The sequence below is a fragment of the Sparassis crispa genome (genome assembly GCF_003851025.1).
Source record: "Sparassis crispa DNA, contig_000000F, whole genome shotgun sequence".
NCBI lineage: Eukaryota > Fungi > Basidiomycota > Agaricomycetes > Polyporales > Sparassidaceae > Sparassis > Sparassis crispa.
In genome coordinates, this window is record NW_020939747.1 from 2,796,012 (window position 1) to 2,814,882 (window position 18,871).

The 18,871-nt window shown below is 55.4% G+C and overlaps 10 protein-coding genes across 10 annotated transcripts; 6 read left to right on the plus strand and 4 right to left on the minus strand.

Annotated features, from left to right (window-relative positions):
- Window positions 1–44: 44 nt before the first annotated feature.
- On the plus strand, window positions 45–1,305 carry SCP_0110260 (Probable 3-mercaptopyruvate; the record flags this gene model as incomplete). The annotated part of the gene is made up of 6 exons (XM_027753255.1): window positions 45–306; window positions 363–399; window positions 455–651; window positions 702–789; window positions 846–1,173; window positions 1,231–1,305. The coding sequence occupies 6 exons, from the start codon at window positions 45–47 to the stop codon at window positions 1,303–1,305; spliced, it is 987 nt and encodes a 328-aa protein (XP_027609056.1).
- Window positions 1,306–2,419: 1,114 nt separating this feature from the next.
- SCP_0110270 (hypothetical protein) lies at window positions 2,420–3,112 on the minus strand (the record flags this gene model as incomplete). The annotated part of the gene is made up of 3 exons (XM_027753256.1): window positions 2,420–2,747; window positions 2,802–2,964; window positions 3,028–3,112. 3 exons carry the CDS (start codon window positions 3,110–3,112, stop codon window positions 2,420–2,422), a joined length of 576 nt encoding a protein of 191 aa, XP_027609057.1.
- A 2,241-nt stretch (window positions 3,113–5,353) lies between these two features.
- Window positions 5,354–6,087, minus strand: SCP_0110280 (hypothetical protein; the record flags this gene model as incomplete). Its single annotated transcript, XM_027753257.1, has 3 exons — window positions 5,354–5,456; window positions 5,515–5,736; window positions 5,798–6,087. The coding sequence occupies 3 exons, from the start codon at window positions 6,085–6,087 to the stop codon at window positions 5,354–5,356; spliced, it is 615 nt and encodes a 204-aa protein (XP_027609058.1).
- Window positions 6,088–7,087: 1,000 nt separating this feature from the next.
- Window positions 7,088–7,733, plus strand: SCP_0110290 (Putative thiosulfate sulfurtransferase; the record flags this gene model as incomplete). Its single annotated transcript, XM_027753258.1, has 3 exons — window positions 7,088–7,327; window positions 7,379–7,614; window positions 7,667–7,733. 3 exons carry the CDS (start codon window positions 7,088–7,090, stop codon window positions 7,731–7,733), a joined length of 543 nt encoding a protein of 180 aa, XP_027609059.1.
- Window positions 7,734–8,129: 396 nt separating this feature from the next.
- Window positions 8,130–8,850, plus strand: SCP_0110300 (Frataxin homolog, mitochondrial; the record flags this gene model as incomplete). Its single annotated transcript, XM_027753259.1, has 4 exons — window positions 8,130–8,302; window positions 8,366–8,483; window positions 8,538–8,632; window positions 8,688–8,850. 4 exons carry the CDS (start codon window positions 8,130–8,132, stop codon window positions 8,848–8,850), a joined length of 549 nt encoding a protein of 182 aa, XP_027609060.1.
- A 514-nt stretch (window positions 8,851–9,364) lies between these two features.
- On the minus strand, window positions 9,365–10,042 carry SCP_0110310 (hypothetical protein; the record flags this gene model as incomplete). Its single annotated transcript, XM_027753260.1, has 2 exons — window positions 9,365–9,437; window positions 9,489–10,042. The coding sequence occupies 2 exons, from the start codon at window positions 10,040–10,042 to the stop codon at window positions 9,365–9,367; spliced, it is 627 nt and encodes a 208-aa protein (XP_027609061.1).
- Window positions 10,043–10,263: 221 nt separating this feature from the next.
- SCP_0110320 (Uncharacterized WD repeat-containing protein) lies at window positions 10,264–12,743 on the plus strand (the record flags this gene model as incomplete). The annotated part of the gene is made up of 11 exons (XM_027753261.1): window positions 10,264–10,371; window positions 10,425–10,829; window positions 10,891–10,985; window positions 11,038–11,088; window positions 11,145–11,231; window positions 11,287–11,411; window positions 11,463–11,627; window positions 11,679–11,920; window positions 11,971–12,324; window positions 12,508–12,565; window positions 12,670–12,743. 11 exons carry the CDS (start codon window positions 10,264–10,266, stop codon window positions 12,741–12,743), a joined length of 1,764 nt encoding a protein of 587 aa, XP_027609062.1.
- A 217-nt stretch (window positions 12,744–12,960) lies between these two features.
- On the plus strand, window positions 12,961–15,601 carry SCP_0110330 (Bromodomain-containing factor 1; the record flags this gene model as incomplete). Its single annotated transcript, XM_027753262.1, has 7 exons — window positions 12,961–13,195; window positions 13,246–13,616; window positions 13,678–14,124; window positions 14,173–14,491; window positions 14,545–14,850; window positions 14,904–15,229; window positions 15,287–15,601. 7 exons carry the CDS (start codon window positions 12,961–12,963, stop codon window positions 15,599–15,601), a joined length of 2,319 nt encoding a protein of 772 aa, XP_027609063.1.
- Window positions 15,602–15,864: 263 nt separating this feature from the next.
- On the minus strand, window positions 15,865–17,631 carry SCP_0110340 (hypothetical protein; the record flags this gene model as incomplete). Its single annotated transcript, XM_027753263.1, has 5 exons — window positions 15,865–16,893; window positions 16,950–17,032; window positions 17,091–17,168; window positions 17,221–17,473; window positions 17,548–17,631. 5 exons carry the CDS (start codon window positions 17,629–17,631, stop codon window positions 15,865–15,867), a joined length of 1,527 nt encoding a protein of 508 aa, XP_027609064.1.
- Window positions 17,632–18,210: 579 nt separating this feature from the next.
- SCP_0110350 (hypothetical protein) lies at window positions 18,211–18,819 on the plus strand (the record flags this gene model as incomplete). Its single annotated transcript, XM_027753264.1, has 1 exon — window positions 18,211–18,819. The coding sequence occupies one exon, from the start codon at window positions 18,211–18,213 to the stop codon at window positions 18,817–18,819; it is 609 nt and encodes a 202-aa protein (XP_027609065.1).
- Window positions 18,820–18,871: the final 52 nt, after the last annotated feature.

Below are 18,871 nucleotides of genomic sequence, written 5' to 3' on the forward strand. Positions count from 1 at the left end.
TGCTTGCCCTCGCCCGCCGCGTGTCCTGGGTGCCCCGCCGGTGCATGTCCTCCGCGGGCTCAGTCTTCGGAGACCACTGCCCGCTCGCGCTGAGCCCGGCCCAGCTGCAGCGTCTCCCGCCAGACTCGGTCGCCGTCCTCGATGCGTCCTGGCACATGCCCAACTCGCCCCGCAACGCTCGCGCTGAGTTCGACGCGCTCCGCATCCCCCGCGCACGCTTCCTCGACCTCGACGCCGTCGCCAGCACCCACCCACTCGCTCTCAAGCACATGATGCCCTCTCCTGTCCTCTTTGCCCAGGCATGCGGTGCGTATCTCTCTCTCTCTCCCCGCCCTTCCCGCGTTGACCTGCACACCCACCAGAGGACTTTGGCATCTCCCCCGACTCCCACGTCGTCCTGTGCGTGCACCGCGCCCTTATACTGCCCTTGCCAGTACTCACGTCAGTCCCACAGCTACGACTCCCACGGTGTATTCTCGTCCCCCCGCGCCCTCTTCATGTTCCGCGCCTTCGGTCACAACCGCTCCAGCATCCTCGACGGCGGCCTCCCCGCCTGGCTCGCCCACGGTGCTCCCACAGAGTCCGGCCCCCTCCACCCCATCGAGTGCGGCAGATACCCCACGCCCAGCCTCGACAAATACCTTATCAAACGTGCGTCCCCACCGCCCGCGCATACCTACGACTAACACGCTCCGCCAAAGGCTACGAGCAGATCGTCGCCAACTCGAAGCTCGACCCCGCTTCCAGCATCCACGCCGAGGTCGTCCTCGACGCCCGCCCCCACGGCCGGTAAGCCCCCACTCTCCTCCCGCGTGCTCCCGCGTGCTCCCACTCACACCACCCAGCTACGCCGGCACCGCACCCGAACCGCGCCCCGGGCTCCCCTCGGGCCACATCCCGCACTCCTTCTCCCTCCCCTTCTCCGCGCTCCTGCAGACGCACGAGTACGCCTCCACGCACACGCGTGCGGCCCCCGCGCCGACATACACCACGCTCGCGCCGCCCGCCGCGCTCCACGGCGCGCTCGCCACCGCCGTCGGCCCCGAGCTCGCGGGCGAGATCACCGAAGGCCGTAGGCGCGTCGTCGCCAGCTGCGGGAGCGGCATGACCGCCGGCGTCGTCTGGCTCGGCCTCGGGCTCGTGGGCGTGCGCGACGTCGGGCTCTACGACGAGGTGCGTGTGTTGTATCGATCCCGTGCGCGCGCGTGTGGGCTGATTGGGGCCGGACAGTCCTGGACGGGGTATGCGATGCGCGAGGAGAGCGAGATCGTCAAGGGCGAGCCTGCGGAGGCGGAGAAGCGGTGAGACCTGCCTCGGTAGAGCCGATCTAGAGGTGCGGGCCTGTGTTTTCGTATCGTCTGTTGCGTGTGTATATATGCTCTGCTGCAATGTCTGCTCGACATATCTGATTTCTTTCTTGTGCCGACCCCTGCAATTCGAGGACCGTACTCGCTGCAGCACCTCGTGAATAGAACACTATTGTGTGCTCCTCTCCGAGGTATGAACGCGGACGAGACGAAGGCGGCGATCCTGCCGTCATAGCGGTCAGTCCCCGGCGCGCTACACTATGTCGCGTACGCAGGCTGGCAGCATGGGCGGGCGGGCGGATACAGAGGCGCTAGCCTGGATCGCAGTGCAACAGGATATTTGGAAGACTCCGTTAGATTCAGGACAATTGTGATATCTCACAGAGAAACCTAAAGTCCGATGCAATTGCGCATGTCCTCGCGGACCAAACACACATCGGCGTTCGAGCGGCCAGACACGGATATCCTGAGGAACGAAGGTTGAAGCAGAGTGTCGGTCTGCCTTTGGGAGACTATTCGAGCGCTCCTACACGTCTACCACTCAGACATGTCACACAAATTCACCCCCGCCCCCCACCCCCCGCGCACAAGAACGATGAGTGTGTATCCTCACACCCATGCTCTACTGTGACCTCATGATATTGTGAACTTGGGCTGCGAAGGCTGTCGTGAGGATGCCTTTTGCCCGCCCGCACTGACAGCTGTGACGCAGTGTACCCACACGAGCTCTTCAATTCTGAACCACTTTGACATGCTGATGGATGATGCAGGTTGACATCTTAGGCCGAAGCGGAGAAGGTGCGTGCCCGTGTTGTCTACTGCGTATGTATACTGCTGCAGTGTCTGCTCAGAAGAATCACAATACTGCTGGATTTGTGCGGTTTCTAGCCGTGGTAACTTTACGCAGCAGCACGACGCGGTCACATGGAGCACATTCAGCTGCATTATTCGACACGCAGTACGAAGTGTCTACAAAGAAACTAGGGCTGCGGAATAGAATAAATTACGTCGGAGGGGTACGAGTACAGGTCGTAATAATGGCCCATTATACACCATCATACACCTCTCACTTTCACTTCCCGCAGATACGCGCGCAGACGCGCCTACGCGAATCACAGCGACCGCAACGACAGCCTTCTCAACCATCCCTGCCTGCGACACCGCGCGCGCTTCGTCCCCTCGCTGCCCGTTCCCTTCGCCCCCTGCCCCTGCCCTGGCTCCTCCGGCAACCACGGGGCCCCGAGCTCGCAGCCCTCGTCCCACGCGCTCGCGCCGCCGCCGAAGATATACGCTCGCCCGAGCGCCTCCCAGCGCTCGACGACGCCGAGGAACGGCGGCGCGCGGCGTGGGGGCAGCGCGCCATCAACGTGTGCAGCGCGTCCCGTGTAGCGCACTTCGAGCCGGTATGTCTGCGCCTTGCGCAGCAGCGTCAGGCGCCATCTGCAAGAGCGTCAGCGAAAGCCACAGCGGCAGCAGCGAGACGGGGGAGCGCACCCTTCGTGCAGGAGGATGTTGTAACCACTTCGCGCGGCCTCGCGCAGGAGGCGCGCACGCGTGTGGCGCAGCGCAGCGCGCACGTCTAGCGGACGGCCCCTGCCGCACTCTACCGCGTACGTGCCGCTGAGGTCGGTAGGGGACACTGCCGTGAGTGATAATTCTGCTTGCGTGCGAATGCGTCAGTGGCGGGCGGACGGGGTGTGCGGAGGGTGGGGGGGCTCACCATCGTCGTGGTCGTACATGGGCACAGGCTCGACCATCTTGGAGTCGACGACCTCCCAGGGGACTTCGTGCCGGCGGAACCACATTCTCGCGTCGAAGCGGGTTCGGGTTCGATGTGTGCGCGGCGCGTGTGTGGCTCGCGACGCTCGGCGGGATGCTCGGCGGAACGAAAACGCTGTGAGTATGTGAGGAGATGGTGGCTCGGGGGTGTGTGCGGGCCAGGAGAGTGAGTGATGCGCGGGGAGTCAGCGGAGGGTGTGATATATGTTTGACGCGTCGTGTCGGCGCGATGTGTGGTGTGTCTGCGGAACCGCAGTGGGTGCCTATGATGCTGCGAACAAGGCTGCGGATACAGGATGTGTCGCGGCTGTGCGCGCGCAGATGATTGAGCTTGGATAACTAGTGCCCGGTCGGGTAGCGAACAGAGTGGGTACGCAGGCTGGCTGGGGGCGGTGTAAAAGCGAAGTATGCAGTAGATTCGGTGCCGCACAGCATGTCGAAGCTTATAACGCTCGAACACGAGGATCTGCGTAAGACAATGACCATCACTGTCCGTGCGCCGCCGCACCAGCCCGTCATGTCCGAGCCGTCGCGCACGGCGGGCCCGCTGGCGCCAAGGTCCACGTCAGCCGGGATGTGTAAGCATGCGTGGCGGGCGATCGGGCGCTTCGTGATCTCCCCAGATCAGCTCAGACAGGAGCCTCCTCCCGCAGAATCAGAGAAAAGATCCCGTACACACCTGCAGACAGCAAACGCGTTTCATGGCGATACGTGTGCCGCCCCGAACCAAAACCCGTCGCGGATGGTCACACTAAGTTAGCTGAGGAACATGCCGGGAAGAGGAGTCAGCGCCGCCACTCAGCGGTCCATGCCGCGGTAGCCCCAATACGGTAAGGTCCCAAGCGATGAGATCGGCTCGGGTCTTGGCAGTCACATGCTCAACCTTGCGTCGACTCGGAAGGGAAACGCGTCCTCTCATGCCGTGGCCAACCATCCACAGAGAGCATGGCCAGGTATCTCAGGAGACTCCGACGGAAGTATCAGTGGCTCTTCGAACATGTTTCGCTAAACGAAATTGCAGCGATCCCCTTGGGCATCCGAGGCTCATTTCAGACGAAGTGGCTGAAATTTTGGAAATACAGCGACTGCTGAAATTCTCGAAGGGAGACAACTGTGAAAAACTTCATACGGCGCCAGAGCGAAGAAAAAAACTCCAGGCGCGCGTCGCGACGCACCAGCTATCCATGTGCTTGCGCACGGTCAGCGGCGAAACCGAATATCTCCACGACCATTCGGCATCCAGCATATGTACTCGCGCCGCGCCGTATGTCCACCCGCAACGTCCTTCCCAAGGGCCTGAAAGGTCCAGCGATCGTACAGCCTCGGATTGAATCTGACACAACAGAAATAAAACACAACAGCACGCACCAACTCTGGAGATCTCCCCCAGCGACGAGGAGATACGGTCGCGGACTCAAATAATCCGCCGGACGGACCCTCGAGATAAGTGCTGCACCGCGGACGTTCGATCAGCTCCCCGACAGTGCTCGTGCACGTTTTTGTACGAACTCGGGACGTCATCGGGGCCTCGTCCACTGGAGCTAAACCTAGCTAAACTCAAATAACAGCAGGTGCGGCCGCGAGAATTCGAGAATGCCAGTGGGCTTGGAGGGTCGCCGAGGGTCTGGCACAGCGAGTTAGCTACCATTTATGCAATGAGCACTTTTGGTACTGACACAGGAGAAGGGGGCCAGCATCTACTCTTCTGGGATCCGGCCCTGTCACCGGTGCAAATAGCGCCATTAACAACTGCCTGCTCTCTGAAAAGGGACGGTGATAGTCGGTCATCGAATAGCACGAAGACATATACAGTATTCGAAGTTAGTGGAGGCAAGGTCGAGGTGTTTCCGGGGAAATGATCAAGCTTCGCCTGTGGCAAAAACTCTCGCGGCAGATAACTTTGTATTGTGCGGAGGTATAATCGCGTACTGGAGAATGAGTCACTGTCCTGTAGCACCAGCAAGGGAGGTGAGTCAAAGATAGTACTCACTTCTAGATCTGAAGATCCCGAAACCGACCCTCGTGTATAGCAAGTAGCCTTCCTGAGGCCTGAGCATCGGTATGGATCTCCGTGTATTATCAAGGGAGTCAACAGATACCATCCAAACTCAAAAACTCAAAACACAACCCTCCGACAAATTTAGAATCCAACGCTCGAACACTGATTTAATCAGATTACATTCGCGTGCGAGGCATGGTGTTTTCCATAGACGCGCAAAAAAAAGAACAACGCCTGCACAACGCCCGTTGTGAGGAGCACCGAGGTATCAATGGAATAGATGGCTGCCTCCCGACGCCCATCTCCCGAACATGACCTCTCCGATCCCCAGTCCGACCACTACGGATATGAGGTACGCCGCCTGGAACGTCCTGCAAGGCGTTATGAGACTCGATGCCCCGCCAACGCATTCGCGTAAAGAAAACACACATGATAGCCAACATCATGGCATAGGCCAGCAGCGCTTGCAAGGTCAAAAGAGCCCCGCGCGAGAAGTCGTGCTGCCAGATGAAAGGCGGGAAGATCGGAGGCGGCCTCTCGACGACGACCACCGAGCTGCGCCTCGAGGTGAACGCCTCGACGTCTGCCGCGGATTTCTCTTTCGACGGTGTCGGAGGATCAGAAGTTTGCGCAACTATGATCGCCCGCATCCTACCAGGAATATCTAAAGATTAGATGTGCGTGCGGTATGATTAAATACGAGGTCACACACCTCCGCCGCCAGTACGCCTCCAGCACCGCGCGCATCGCAGATACCCACCGCTCGACAATGGCGAGCGCGATAAGTCCGAAGCACGCACCCGCAATCGCTCCGTGCGACGAAGGTGCCCACGGCTTGAATAACAGGCTGTCGCCGCCGATGAAATGCAGATACGGCACCATTGGCGTCATGCTAGATGACATGGACGTTGACATCGGAGAAGACGGGGTCATCGACAAGGTGCCCGCAGACGACACGGCCATGCTGGTCGATGCAGAGGTCATGGTCATTGAAGAGGCCATAGCTGTGATGTTGCTAAATGCTTTGAATGGCGCGATGAGCAGACACCACTTCGGTTTCGGCGTGACACGCGACACGCAGAAGTCACAGCGGCACATGACATGCCAGTTCGGCAAAAGCAAACATGAGTAAACACATCGCAGGCACAGGCGACGCCATCGAGAATTAGGATTTGAGACAGCCTGAGCAGCATGAGAGGATGAGAGGAATGAACGTTGTCGCTGCTGTGAAAGTCGACATGTCTCTTCACACCAGATTCAGGTCCGCCAATGAGTCCCGGCAACATAGCACAAGCTAGAAATAGTAGAATAGCCGGCAACTCCATGCACGGCGACAAACCTCAAGCAAGTGCTGAGATGGAGCAGTTATGACCTACAACAGCCATAGGCTCAAAGATAGAGATGAATCGTCAGGGCAAGAGAACCACTAGAGGGAGAGCATGAATACACAGCGGACATAGCATGTGGACGAACCATCGTGACCTGACTGGGCACCACAGCGGCTGAAGAATCAATAGCATCCAAAGCCACAGGATTGCAAGCGAGAACCAGACTGTAGTAAACTGGATGCCGGATAGCAGTGGGTAACGTCAACATTCCGAATTCATTGTCGACAATTCCGAATAGCTGTGAGAGAAAGATGGGGCTTCATGGCAGTATCAGGAACGGTTACGACATTTAAGCCCGCCAGATGGAGTTGCCTGACCGCAACGAAATCGAGGAAGGAACGAATGTACATGGGAAGTGAGAGAGGAGGAGGAGAGCAAGGGAAGGTGAGGCAATTCTGCGTCAGCCAATAGTGAGTAGCGCCAAAGTCACGTTTTCACTGTGTCACGTGGCCATTTCCGCCACTGACGCGAAGATCGTGCATTAATATAAGCGCCGGCGCGTGTATCGTTATCCACGATCCCTTCCGATCCTGCTCACAGCTCGACCAACCGAGCGAAAAGTTTGCCTAGACTGTACCTCTAATTTCAAACACAATCCCTACCTTCCTGCCGTGATGTTCTCCCGCATATCTATATCACGCTGTGCGGTCCTCGCCCATGCAGCTACACGCTCAAGACCCCTCGCGCGTCCCATGCTCGCCGCCCAGCAGATAGTGCGCTTCGAGTCCCAGAAAGCCGCGGACGACGAGGAGAAGAAAAAATTCCTCGAGACATTGAACGATGTGCTGCGAGACTGGGATGCTAAGATCTTGGGGTATAACGACGTGAAGCCCAAGTCCTTGGAGCCGAGCTCGGTGAGTCATATGCGAGTGCCTCCATACGTCGCTCTGACCGAACATCTTAAGGATTTCTACATAATTGACGTGCGTGAGCCTGACGAAGTTCGGCTGGGTTCCATTCCCTCTTCCGTCAACCTCCCGCTTTCCGTCCTCGCGGGTGCGCTGCATCTCAACCCAGCGGCCTTCAAGGCGCTCTATGGCTTTGACAAGCCAAAGCAGGACCAGGAGATTATATTTTACTGCCGCAGTGGGAAGAGATCTGGAAGTGCATGCGATATTGCGAAGAGGAACGGTTTCAAAAAGTGCGTCTGCCGATGACTCATGCGCGTTCCCTCCGCGCTGACACCTCTGCAGCCTCGCAAACTATAAGGGTTCCTGGCTGGACTGGGTCAAGAAGGAAGGGATCACACCCCCGTCGTGAAGTGTGTGCGCAACATAGGACTCTTATCTGCACAATCGATTGGACTGTACATTATCTGGCGGTTGCATTTGAGACGATACTCATGAGTCATCAAGCGCTTCAATTGTGTATATTACAGCATAAAGGGTGCGCTCACCTCTGGCAACGGCATGCAAGCTATTTCTCCTTACTATGACAGTACTAGTCTGAGTTGGTGAACGTCTGCGCACTTTCTGCGGTCGTATGTACGCATTTTTTTCACGTTGAGGAAGGTTTTTTCGGCTCTCCGTCCGACGAGGGTCTTGGCAGGTAACCCTAACCTTAGTCGAGTATTGCGCCATCGCGAACGACCTTTCCGCACGGCATTGAGTTTGGTCGAGTTGAGCGGTGGGCATCACACTCTTCCTTCACCCAGTCATGGTCTTACGACAAGCTGTCCGGTATGCCAGATGCTCAGCTCGAGCTACTAGGCTTGCAGCTCCGACGCTAGTCCCTCATCTTCGCGTACTGCCTAAGCAGAGTCAGCTTCAGAGTAATCTGCCGTGTCTCAGACGGCAGTACGCAACACCTCCCCCGCAGCTTAATCACAGGTCGGTGATAAGATCGTGGTATCAAGCGCGCGATCCTGACCTGACTTTGCTGCATGCATACAGTGATATCTCTATCGAGAAGTACCATGAGTACTCAGACACGGCTATGGAGAATCTCTTGGAGTCTCTGGAGGAATTACTTGATACAAATAATAACGCAGAGTACGAGGTGGAGTACAGTGTAAGTACTGATCCAGAGATCGTGCACTGGGGACTCTCATGACGGCTGGACTAGAGTGGCGTCTTGACACTCAAGCTCGGTGACAAAGGGACGTATGTTATCAACAAGCAGCCGCCTAACAAACAGATCTGGCTGTCATCACCACTGAGGTGCGTCCCTCATCCTCTCACTGAGTAACTTTCGCGAGCGGCATTGCGTGAACAGTGGTCCAAAGCGTTACGACTACTCAGAAGCAACAGATGAATGGATATATTCACGAGACGGCCAGTCATTGGGCGACCTCTTAGACGCAGAGCTCAGCAAGGCCTTCGAACGCCGTGTCAGGCTAGATCTGACATCTGAGGTACATACCCCAAAACTCGCATGACGAGGTCAGCTTGACTATGTGGTCGCACGACATCTGCTTGTAGACGGAGGATTTTTCGATTTGGTGTGCTGCGGCATATGCAATTGGTTCCATCCTCGATACCTAATGATTTGTTTCATATTGCTATCCAGATTTTTCGTTCGCGTTGTGTAAGTAGTTGTTAGGTGGTGGTTCGGTGAGTTTGATGGTCGTTGTGCCATTTTGACACATACAGTACTAGCTTGTGGATTGTGTTTCTAGGAGGCATGTACAATATTAAAAATACGGAGACAGATGATCCAATGGTCGATAGATCCCAACATAAAGGTACAATATTTGCGTGTGATGCCTGAAAACTGCCGGAGTGGACTCGAGAGCAAATGCGATGGATGCGTGTATGAGGGCTAATGTGGGATCATGACGCGTGCCCGTGAACAGAATAATCTTCATGAGTGCGATGCAATGTAATGACTGAGATCTGCGCCATTATGGTCAGTGATGAACTGACGATGTCTAGGAAGGACTGACTGACGAGTCAAGGCGAATGCTCATGGTCCTCATGTGTATCCAATAGCCGTCTGCGGCTGAGAAACAGGGACCCGAGATATCTGTTAACACCTGTTAAGTTTGACCAATAGATAAATGGGGAACAAAAAGACCTGTTCGTGTCTTCATAGCGTTGTGTCACGCTCTGACCTTCCGCCTCCGCTGGTGGTATGGCATCGTCAAAGAATACATGCTTGGGATGTTCTTGATGAATTTGAGAAGGTGCCCCGTGAATCGGCGAACAGGGATCTTTGGTGGGATACGACAGCCAAGACATATGTGCTCCGTTGTCCAATGGCGAGTGTGCCTCATGCGCTGCTAGTGGTGTTGTAGAAGAAGACGACGACGAGAATGTCATGCGATGTCTCTGTTCTGCATGTAGATCGTGGAGTAGGGTGTTGGCAGCCTTATAGAGCCCCGCCTCCTCCTGCCATCTTGATATTCCCCGCGAGTACTCCGGGCGTCCCTCGTCTAGCAACCACGTCTGATCATCCTCATCGTCCTCCTCTTCTTCGCCGCCATTGATAGCACTTCCCCGAGGGCCGTTGCTCGGGGGCGCCAAGTGCCTTCTTCGCTTCACGACGCGCTCGTGAACATCGAGGGCCACCTCATGGGATACCTGTGGAAAGTCGGGGAGGGGCGACGGCGCTCTCTGGCGTTTCAACATGTTCCAAGACAGAGATGATGGTGTACAGAAAGTTGATTCCCCTGTGTGTGCGTCCGTTAGAGACCTGGTTGGGCGCTTTTGAGCACGGCCCAAAGAAGGCCGTACGCGCGTGCGTGTGCCTTCGAAGCTTGATTGTCCCTATTTTGGTGTATTACGTACGCACTGTGCGCCCACAGTGCGTTGCTCAGCGCCTAGCGCTTCCGCACTCACCGCTCATCGCAATGGCCGACATGGATGTTTTCACAGCCATGGGGATTGCGGGCTTTGGCAAGAAGCATAAGCAAAGACAGCTTGATCCGAAGCGCTTCGAAAAGAGCAAGCGTGAAGATGTATGTCTTTCTATCCGTTTCCTGCTGTTTTGACTAATTACGTCGTGCATTAGGCTACGTCGACCTCTACTGGGCACAGCAGAAACGAGGAGGATATTGTTCCTTCTACGTCAAGCAGTTATGTTAGACTAGAGCAAACGACTGTCGAACATGAGCCAGAATTCGACCCAGATGAGATGGGTCCTCCTCCACCGCCCGTCAACGGCTCAAATAAGAACAACGGGGAACCTGATTTCGACATCTCTGATGATGAGGAGTCTGAACCTCCCCAATTTCCTGTAACGCATGAGTTGTCACTAAAAGACCATACGAAAGTGGTCTCTGCGTTGACTCTTGACCCGTCTGGAGCTCGTATATTGTCTGGCTCACACGATTATGACTGCAAGCTCTGGGATTTCGGGGGGATGGACTGGAGGTGTAAGCCGTTCAAAACTTGGGAGCCTGCGGGTACTTACCACGTGCGTCGCCTTTCTTCCCATCGCAGGCTTCAGAATTGACCAGTCTGATTGACGTTCGCAGATTCACGACCTAAAATACTCGAATGACGGCCAGCAATTTTTGGTCGTTTCTGGCACGACACAGGCCAAACTGTATGATCGTGACGGAGAGGAACTGTGAGTGCCTGCGCATGTTGCCAAGGGCTGGATAGTCTGACCTGACCGGCAGTGCCACCTTTGTCAAGGGTGATCCGTACATCCGAGACATGAAAAATACAGCGTACGTACAGCCGTGACCTGTCTCGTCTTCGCTTATTGACGAGTCCTGGGTAACAGGGGCCATGTTGCCGAATTGACTTCGTGCGCCTGGCACCCTTACGACTCCCAGACATTCATAACTAGTTCTACGGACTCGACAATACGGTCAGTGTATTTTTTCTTGACATTATGGCTCGCCTCACGGATGGGTGTCGTGCAGCATCTGGGATGTTGAGAACAAAAGGAAGCAGAAGACAGTGATCGTTGTCAAGTCCAAGGAACGTGGGGCCCGTACAAAAGTAACTGCGTGCGGTTATTCACATGACGGCAGTCTTATTGGAGGAGGTGCGTGATTCGTGAAAAGTATCTCTATTCGCGTGGTTGATAGGTCTTCAGTTTGCTTGGATGGGGCATTGCACATGTGGCAGACAAAGTCGAACTATGTTCGACCTAACATGTCCATTGAAGGTGCTCATACGAGGGGCACGGAGTCAGGATCACTGGTGTACTCTGTTGACGGGCGTACGGTACTAACGAGAGGGGGCGACGACACTGTAAAGCGTGAGCTCATCCGTTTCGCCCATATCATTGCGATATTGATGCTTTGCGCAGTCTGGGATCTTCGGGCGTTTAAGAAGCCGCTGGCGACGCGTTCGAATCTCACCACGTTGTATCCCACAACAAACGCTATTTTCAGCCCAGACGACAAGTATGTAGTTACCGGAGCGGGCGCAATGTCGAAGGGTGAGAAGGGCCGGCTGATGTTCTTGCAGAAGGACAACCTGGAGTCCGTCAAGGAGCTCGAGGTAGACACAACGCCCGTAAAAGTCTTCTGGCATTCCAAGATCAATCAGGTGAGTGCGATGCATTCCGTTCTCCTTGCTTTGACTAATAGAGTCTGTAGATCATCACTGGCCTGGCGAACGGTCAAATATGTGTGTTATATTCACCACATACGTCTATCAACGGCGCGAAGCTGCCACTCAGCAAGGGCCCTCCGAGGAAGGCTACGATCGAGGATATGTCCGACGCTGTCTCTGCTCCTAACATCATCACACCGCATTCGCTGCCCATGTTTCGCGATGGCGAGGACGGCCGTGGCAGTAAGCGCAAGAGGGAGAAGGACCGGATGGATCCTCGCAAGAGCAGAAGACCAGAACTTCCCGTCACGGGACCTGGCCGTGGAGGCAGAGTTGGTGCCAGTGCTACGCAACACGTCGTGCAGAACCTGGTGCGAGACACGACAAGAGACGAAGATGTACGTGCCATTCTTCATCGCGCGCTGCGGAAGCCTCGCTTTGGAGCGCCTTTCTGGGCCCTTTTAGGGGGTTCGGCAATTGCCGCGGCGGCACGCCGATTATGCGTTGCGAGGTGTTCGCTTGAAGTTTCGGTGCTTGACGGAGGACGTTTGCTGACTTGGTTGTGCTCTTTGTTCTTGTAGCCTCGAGAAGCGTTGCTCAAGCTGGCTTCGACGGACGAAGAGCCAGTGTGGACTGCAGGTGAGACAAACGTTTTGTGGATTCTGATGAAACGGCGGTGGCTGTATTTGGCTGTGTTTGGCTGTGGCTATGTGCTGACGTGTGAACTCTAAAATTTTCCACAGCGTGGCGGGAAAACCAGCCGAGACCTGTGTTTGCGAAGGCGCAGAAAGAGGACGAGGAGAAGGAGGAGGAGTAGATAGGACGTCTCGACGAGCGGGCGAGAGAGGCGAAGAGGAGCGTGTCGAGTGGCGGAGGGAGAGTCGGGATAGGGATACGGACCCAGCGCGGGAGATCGAACCTTATTTCAGGCAGTATAAAGGCTCTAGCCCAACTTCGGATCTCCTGTTCCCCCAAATCTCTCCTGCCCTTCCACAAGTCACACCGTGACCGTCACGCGCCTGTACTCCAAGACCATGCTCGACGCGCCTCTCTCAAACGGCGTACATCACATTAACGGTCACTCCACCCCCGACTCCCCTATCGACTCTCCAGCGACCCCCGTCGACAATTCCACAGCTCCCGACGTCAAGATTGATGTTGACTACACCGAAGGGGAGAGCGACGTGCGCCACGAGCCTATGCCTCTGAAGCTCGACAAGCTCGACAACGCGTCTGTCCTACCGCAGGTTGGCACGCCTGCTGACCCAGGTGAGACACCCATCATGCGATCGTTTCTGAGTCTTCTTATCACGCCTCAGCCACCATCCCCATCGAGCCTCCAAAGGGAACCCCGCCGCCGCCGCCAGGCCAACTCCTAGAGGATGTGCGCGTGGCGGAGCAACAACCCTTGCCTACTACGGACAGTGATGTTGTTATGGCCGATGCCGTCGAACACCCATCGACGGCTCACGGTCTTCCTAACGGACACGCTCTAGATTCCCCCGCTGCCACGCCTGTCTCCTCTATACCCGCTGTATCGTCCAGCGAAACTGCTGTCGACTCACTAGGAGCCACATCTCCGTACCCTAATAATAAGCATGCTAATGAACATGATGATGATGATGACCATAAACCACCTGCTAAGAGAGCGCGGAAATATTCGGACGCAGACAAAGCTTCGCTGGCAAATGTAAGTTTGTTCCTCCTTGTGCGCCGCTGCGGGCGTGCTGATTTCCGTCCCTTGTCTGAAGACTGGCACTCCACCTCCAGCGTCTGCATCTCCCGACGTTGGGACTCATGCTCCACTTCCCTCTACTACTACGTCCACGCTTAGTCCCGCGCAGTGGCGTTTTGCCACCTCAACCATCCGCACCCTCAAGAAGGTCAAGGAGGCTGTACCCTTTTTGCACCCTGTGGATACGGTGGGTCTCAACATTCCGCATTATCCGACCATCATAAAGCACCCGATGGATTTCTCCACCATCGATCGCAAGCTTGCTTCTTCGAGTCCTTTGAAGCCGGACTCTAACCCTGCGAACCCTCGTTACTACAACGCCGACGAGTTCATCGCGGATGTGCGTCTGATCTTCAGCAACTGTCTCACCTTCAACGGCCCGGAGCATGCCGTCATGCTCATGGGAAAGCGGGTCGAAGCCGTCTTCGACAAGCAGATCAAGCAGATGCCTCCTGCAGAGGAGGTGCGTTCTCTACTGCTGCTGTTGAAACTTTATCTCACTGTTCCGTAGCGAAAGCCCGTCATCGTCAAGAAGGTAGCCACCCCCCCTCCACCCCCTCCAGCGAAGAAAGTTGCTGCTGCCCGCCGCCCGTCCGTGAATGTTCCCGTGATCCGTCGCAACGACGAGAACGTCGGTCGTCCGAAACGGGAAATTCATCCACCACCCCCCAAGGACCTCCCGTACGCCGATATTCCGAAGAAGACACGAAAGGTCAAGCGCGCAAAGAACGATGCGCACGCCGAACAGCTGAAGTTCTGCGACAAGCTTTTGAAGGATCTGCAACGGAAGAACCACTATTCGATTGCGCATCCGTTCTATGAGCCAGTCGGTAAATGACATTCCCCTTTGCACGCTTATCGTTACTGAGTCGCTCTATTGCAGATTATGTTAAAATGGAAATTCCGAGCTATCCGAAGGTCATCAAGAAGCCCATGGACCTTTCTACGATGAGGAAGAAACTTCAGAACGGGGAGTATCTGACTGCGGAGAAGTTCCGGGACGACTTCAAGCAGATGATCCGCAACTGCGCGACTTTCAACCCTCCGGGCAATCCGGTCCACGAGGCGGGCAAGTCGTTTGACCGCCTCTTCGATGAGAAGTGGGCGAACCTCCCTTCATTGCATTCTCACGAGGTGTCGGAGGATGAGTACGACGATGACGAAGAGGATAGCGAGGACGATCGTGCTCGTAAGTATATTTTTATCTCGCTTTGAGCTCATCTCTCAGACTTATTTTGCCAGGCATGATTGCCACCATGGAGAATCAGATCCAGACCATGAAGAGTAGTCTTGATTCGCTCAAGAAGAAGGGCAAGGAGCTGAAGAAGAAGGAAAAGAAGAAAGAGAAGGCTGTACCCCCGGTCGCGAGTACCTCGAAACATGCGAGCAAGCCGGGCAAAGCTGCAGCATCAAACGGCCGGAAGAAGGGCAAGAAGCCCATTACCGACGACGACGTCCTGTCATTCGAGCAGAAGAAGGATCTCAGTGATACCATCAGCAAGCTCGACGGTGCGAAGCTCGAGAAAGTCATTCAGATCATCCATGACGGCGTGCCGGAGATCCGAGACGTGAGTACAGGAATCTTTGTAATTCCAGTTTACATCTGACGTCGCGCTTTTCACTAGAGCACCGAAGAGATCGAGCTCGAGATCGATCTTCTTCCAGCCTCTGTTCTCACGAAGTTGTACAACTTCGTCATCCGACCCATGCGGACACCTGCAACGAAACGGAGTCGCACAGGGAAGGGTACCGGAACAGGAGGCTTGAAGCGGAAGAGCATGGATGAAGATGTGGAGGCGGCGAAGATTCGAGCGCTGGAGGCCAGGATGAAGCTCTTCGAGGGTGGTCAGGCGGGCGCTAGCGACGTCGCGCCTGGGGAAGAGAGCGAGCACTCCTCTGCGGAGTCTAGCTCAGAGAGCTCTGCCAGCGACTCGGAGTAGAGGTTCCTTTTCATCTTCCTCCTGTTCGGTCGTCGTCGTCGTTCTGAATCCCATTTCGTTACTCATCTTTGTGGCATACACATTCTTATTATCATCACTCGGCGTATTCTCAAAATTATAAGAACTCAGCAGTGTAGTATCCCCTACGTACTATTTTCCTCGTACATTTTGTCTTGAAATCAACTCTGGGTGTGTCGTGAAGAGAGCAAAGTGAAAGCAAACGGAGAGTACATCAAAAACGGGGAACGAACAAAAACGCAATATCATTTCCGTCGCCCGGGAGCCCCTGCGCGAAATTGCTGCCAACCAGAACGCGACGTTTCTTGGCGCGTCGGCGCAGGAGGACGTGAAACCTCAGGAGGAAGCGGCCGGGAAGCCACATTAAGCAACGGTGGAGGACCAACTGCACCGCTCGTTGAGACCTTCTGCCATCCTGCGCGGGAAGGTTGATCCGAAGAGGGAGGGGCCGACGCAGATGCCCAGCCTCGTCTTGGCGGAGCGGACAAGGGTGGATATGCAGGAGGCGGGAGCGAAGGTGGGGGACCTGCCGTCGGCGGCGGCGGTTGTTGGTTTGGAGTAGGAGGCAGAGGTGGAGAAATTGTACGCGGCGGAGGAGGCGGCAGGTAATGGCCCTGGGGAGGAGGCGGTACCGTCATTGAGCTACCAGTGTCGAGAGACGTCCAGCCACCTGTTAGGAACGTCGGCGTATGGCCGGTGGATGGACGCTGGGTTGGCATTGGCGACGAGGTAGAAGTCACAGGATACGTGACACCGGAGATCGTTTGACTCTCTTGAGGTGTTACGGCTGCACCTCGTCCGGTGAAAACAGAGGGGTCGACCGCAGCCCATCCTGACTTTGTGAAACCAGATGAAGCAGTGAGGGCGGGAGTATCTGCTGGCTGGGAGGACGAAGCTATAGAAGCCCATCCAGTCTTCTTGGACTCACTCGGTTCTTCTTCCTCAGCTGCCATCGGTCTGGCGACTGGGAGGACTAGAGAGACCGGTGGTTTTGTCATCTTCACTCCAGCGGCCTTGGCAATTTTGCGCAACTCCTTCTCTTCTCTCTTTTTCTCCTTCTCCTTCCTCTTGTCCACCTCTTCCTTCGTGTTCTTGTTGGCGCGCTGAGTAGCCTGCATGTCTCTGAATCGGGCCTTATGATGGTGCGCGTACGAGTTCGTGTGTTCATCGTATTGTGCTACGTTCTGGAACTGTTTGTCGCACAATTCACAGTGGAAGGCACGGAGAGTGGTGGAGATCTGTGACTGGACGGCCGCACGCTTCGCAACTGTATCCTGTATAGTGTGCATCAATATTGCGAAACACGAGACTTGAGTGTTATGATACATGCCTCTCTTGCCTTCTTCTGTTCTTCCGTTTCTTTGGTTTGACGTTCAGAATCGAGTTCTCTACGTTGAGCAACAGTGGACTCGACTGTAAATCGTTATGAGTGAACATTACGGCCCCATAACGTCATGATAACTCAACTCACTCATGCGTACATCTTGGTTGGCTTTACCCAAACCTGTGAGATCGTTCTTCACGTAAAATGGTACAGGGTCAACACGGCCTGCGGAGCACCATATGGTAGTCAAGAACGAGGACATCGTGAAACTTCTTACCGTCGCCAGACAATCCAATTGATTGTCCTTCAGCCCATCCCATGTTTGCAAGCATCAAGAAGCCCCTGTTGCTGTTCTTGATCTTCGTATTTACTGTGATAACTTCGTGCTCGACCGTGCGCCTGACGTACTCGTCGTACTTGTCCACGTCCATGGCATCTGGAGGGATCGGAGAGGGTGAGCGGGAGACCAGAGAGACATCGTCCTCGCTGTCGTCATCATTGTCCTCTGTATTATTGTCTGGCCTTGCACGCTGGAGAGGAGAGGGAAAGGAAGGGAAGACAACATGCAGTCTATGTTCAGGTGCTAGAAATGCACAACCGGTACCTTCAACGAGGTGTGGACATCATTTTCCGTGTCCGGGCGTGTGAGTGGAATAGCATTCCATCGTGCGATGCTTTCTGCTGACATCGCTGGTCGCTGGTCGTCGAGATAGTAGGGGGTAGACTCAGAGGTGGGTGCTGGTGGGCGTCGTTGAGTAACTGTCGCGGTGGCGCAGGACCCCCGCGAATCCACTGAGAGCTCCGATGCACCCATCCCCGAAAAATAGGCCGCCGAAAAATGTTCGATCTTCGACCCCCGAAATGTGACCAACCCAACTCCAACCTGAGGTTAGGTCCAGAACCCCCGAAAACTGAGGTTGGCTGGCGGATCTCTCAGGTTTCGGAGGATCGGCCTAAAATTTAGACATATGTGGTGGTTTGGGATGAAATTTGTGGTAATTTGGTTCACAAAAGCTTGAGTTTTGCGCAGGCAGCGAAAATTTTGTTCCGCAGGCCGTTGAACGTAATTCTAGGTGGCCGAATGTTCGATCCCACCTACCCCCGAAAATGGGTGGTTGGCAACCCCCGAGAAATGTCGTCGACGGGATCGGAGCGGGGGTCCTGGCGCGGATTGTCACGTGAGCCCCCGACGCGTACGAGCGCGTAGGCGAGCGCGTTCGTCTGTTCGGCTACAACGCGCCTGCCACCTCTTTTCCCCTCCCAAACGATGACCTCGGATGACTACTTCGATGACAATCTGGACTCAGCATTTATTCAAGCAGCCGATGATGCAGAAGCTGCTCAAGCCGCTCCTTCCTCGAAATTTGGAGGTGCCACACCTAGCCGACAACCTGTGCGAGAGATTATTGAGCTCGACGACTCAGATGGTTTTCCCAGCTTCGACGTGAACGACTTAGATTTAGCGCACTTCGACGAGATATGTGAGAAATATCAGTCCGGCGGTCTGTCGGTTTCTCGTCCAGGTCCAGGAGACAGCAATGCGCCGTTCAACCGCGCGACTTCAAAGGGTACCGTGCAGACGACACTCTTTGGCGATATTCTGCAGCAAGATAACGCATCCAGCAAGCCTCATTCCTCCAATTCTGTGCGCCCGGCGCGCAGGACCGAGTCGAGTTCCCACCACCCATTTGGTGGTCGTTCTAAGAAAACGAAACAGTGGGACCATACGGCGTTTGCGAAGACCGGATGGAAGAAACCCAAGCCTAAGAAGGACAATGGCAAAGGAAATTCGAGGTCATTTGCTGAGGAGAACGAGCATGAGGAGGAAGACGTTGAGTTCGAGCAGTTTCCTGCTCCTGTCGTCTCCGTCGGGTGAGGGGCATCTACGTTCTTCTCTAGTACAGTCGTATTCATCCAGACTTCACTCA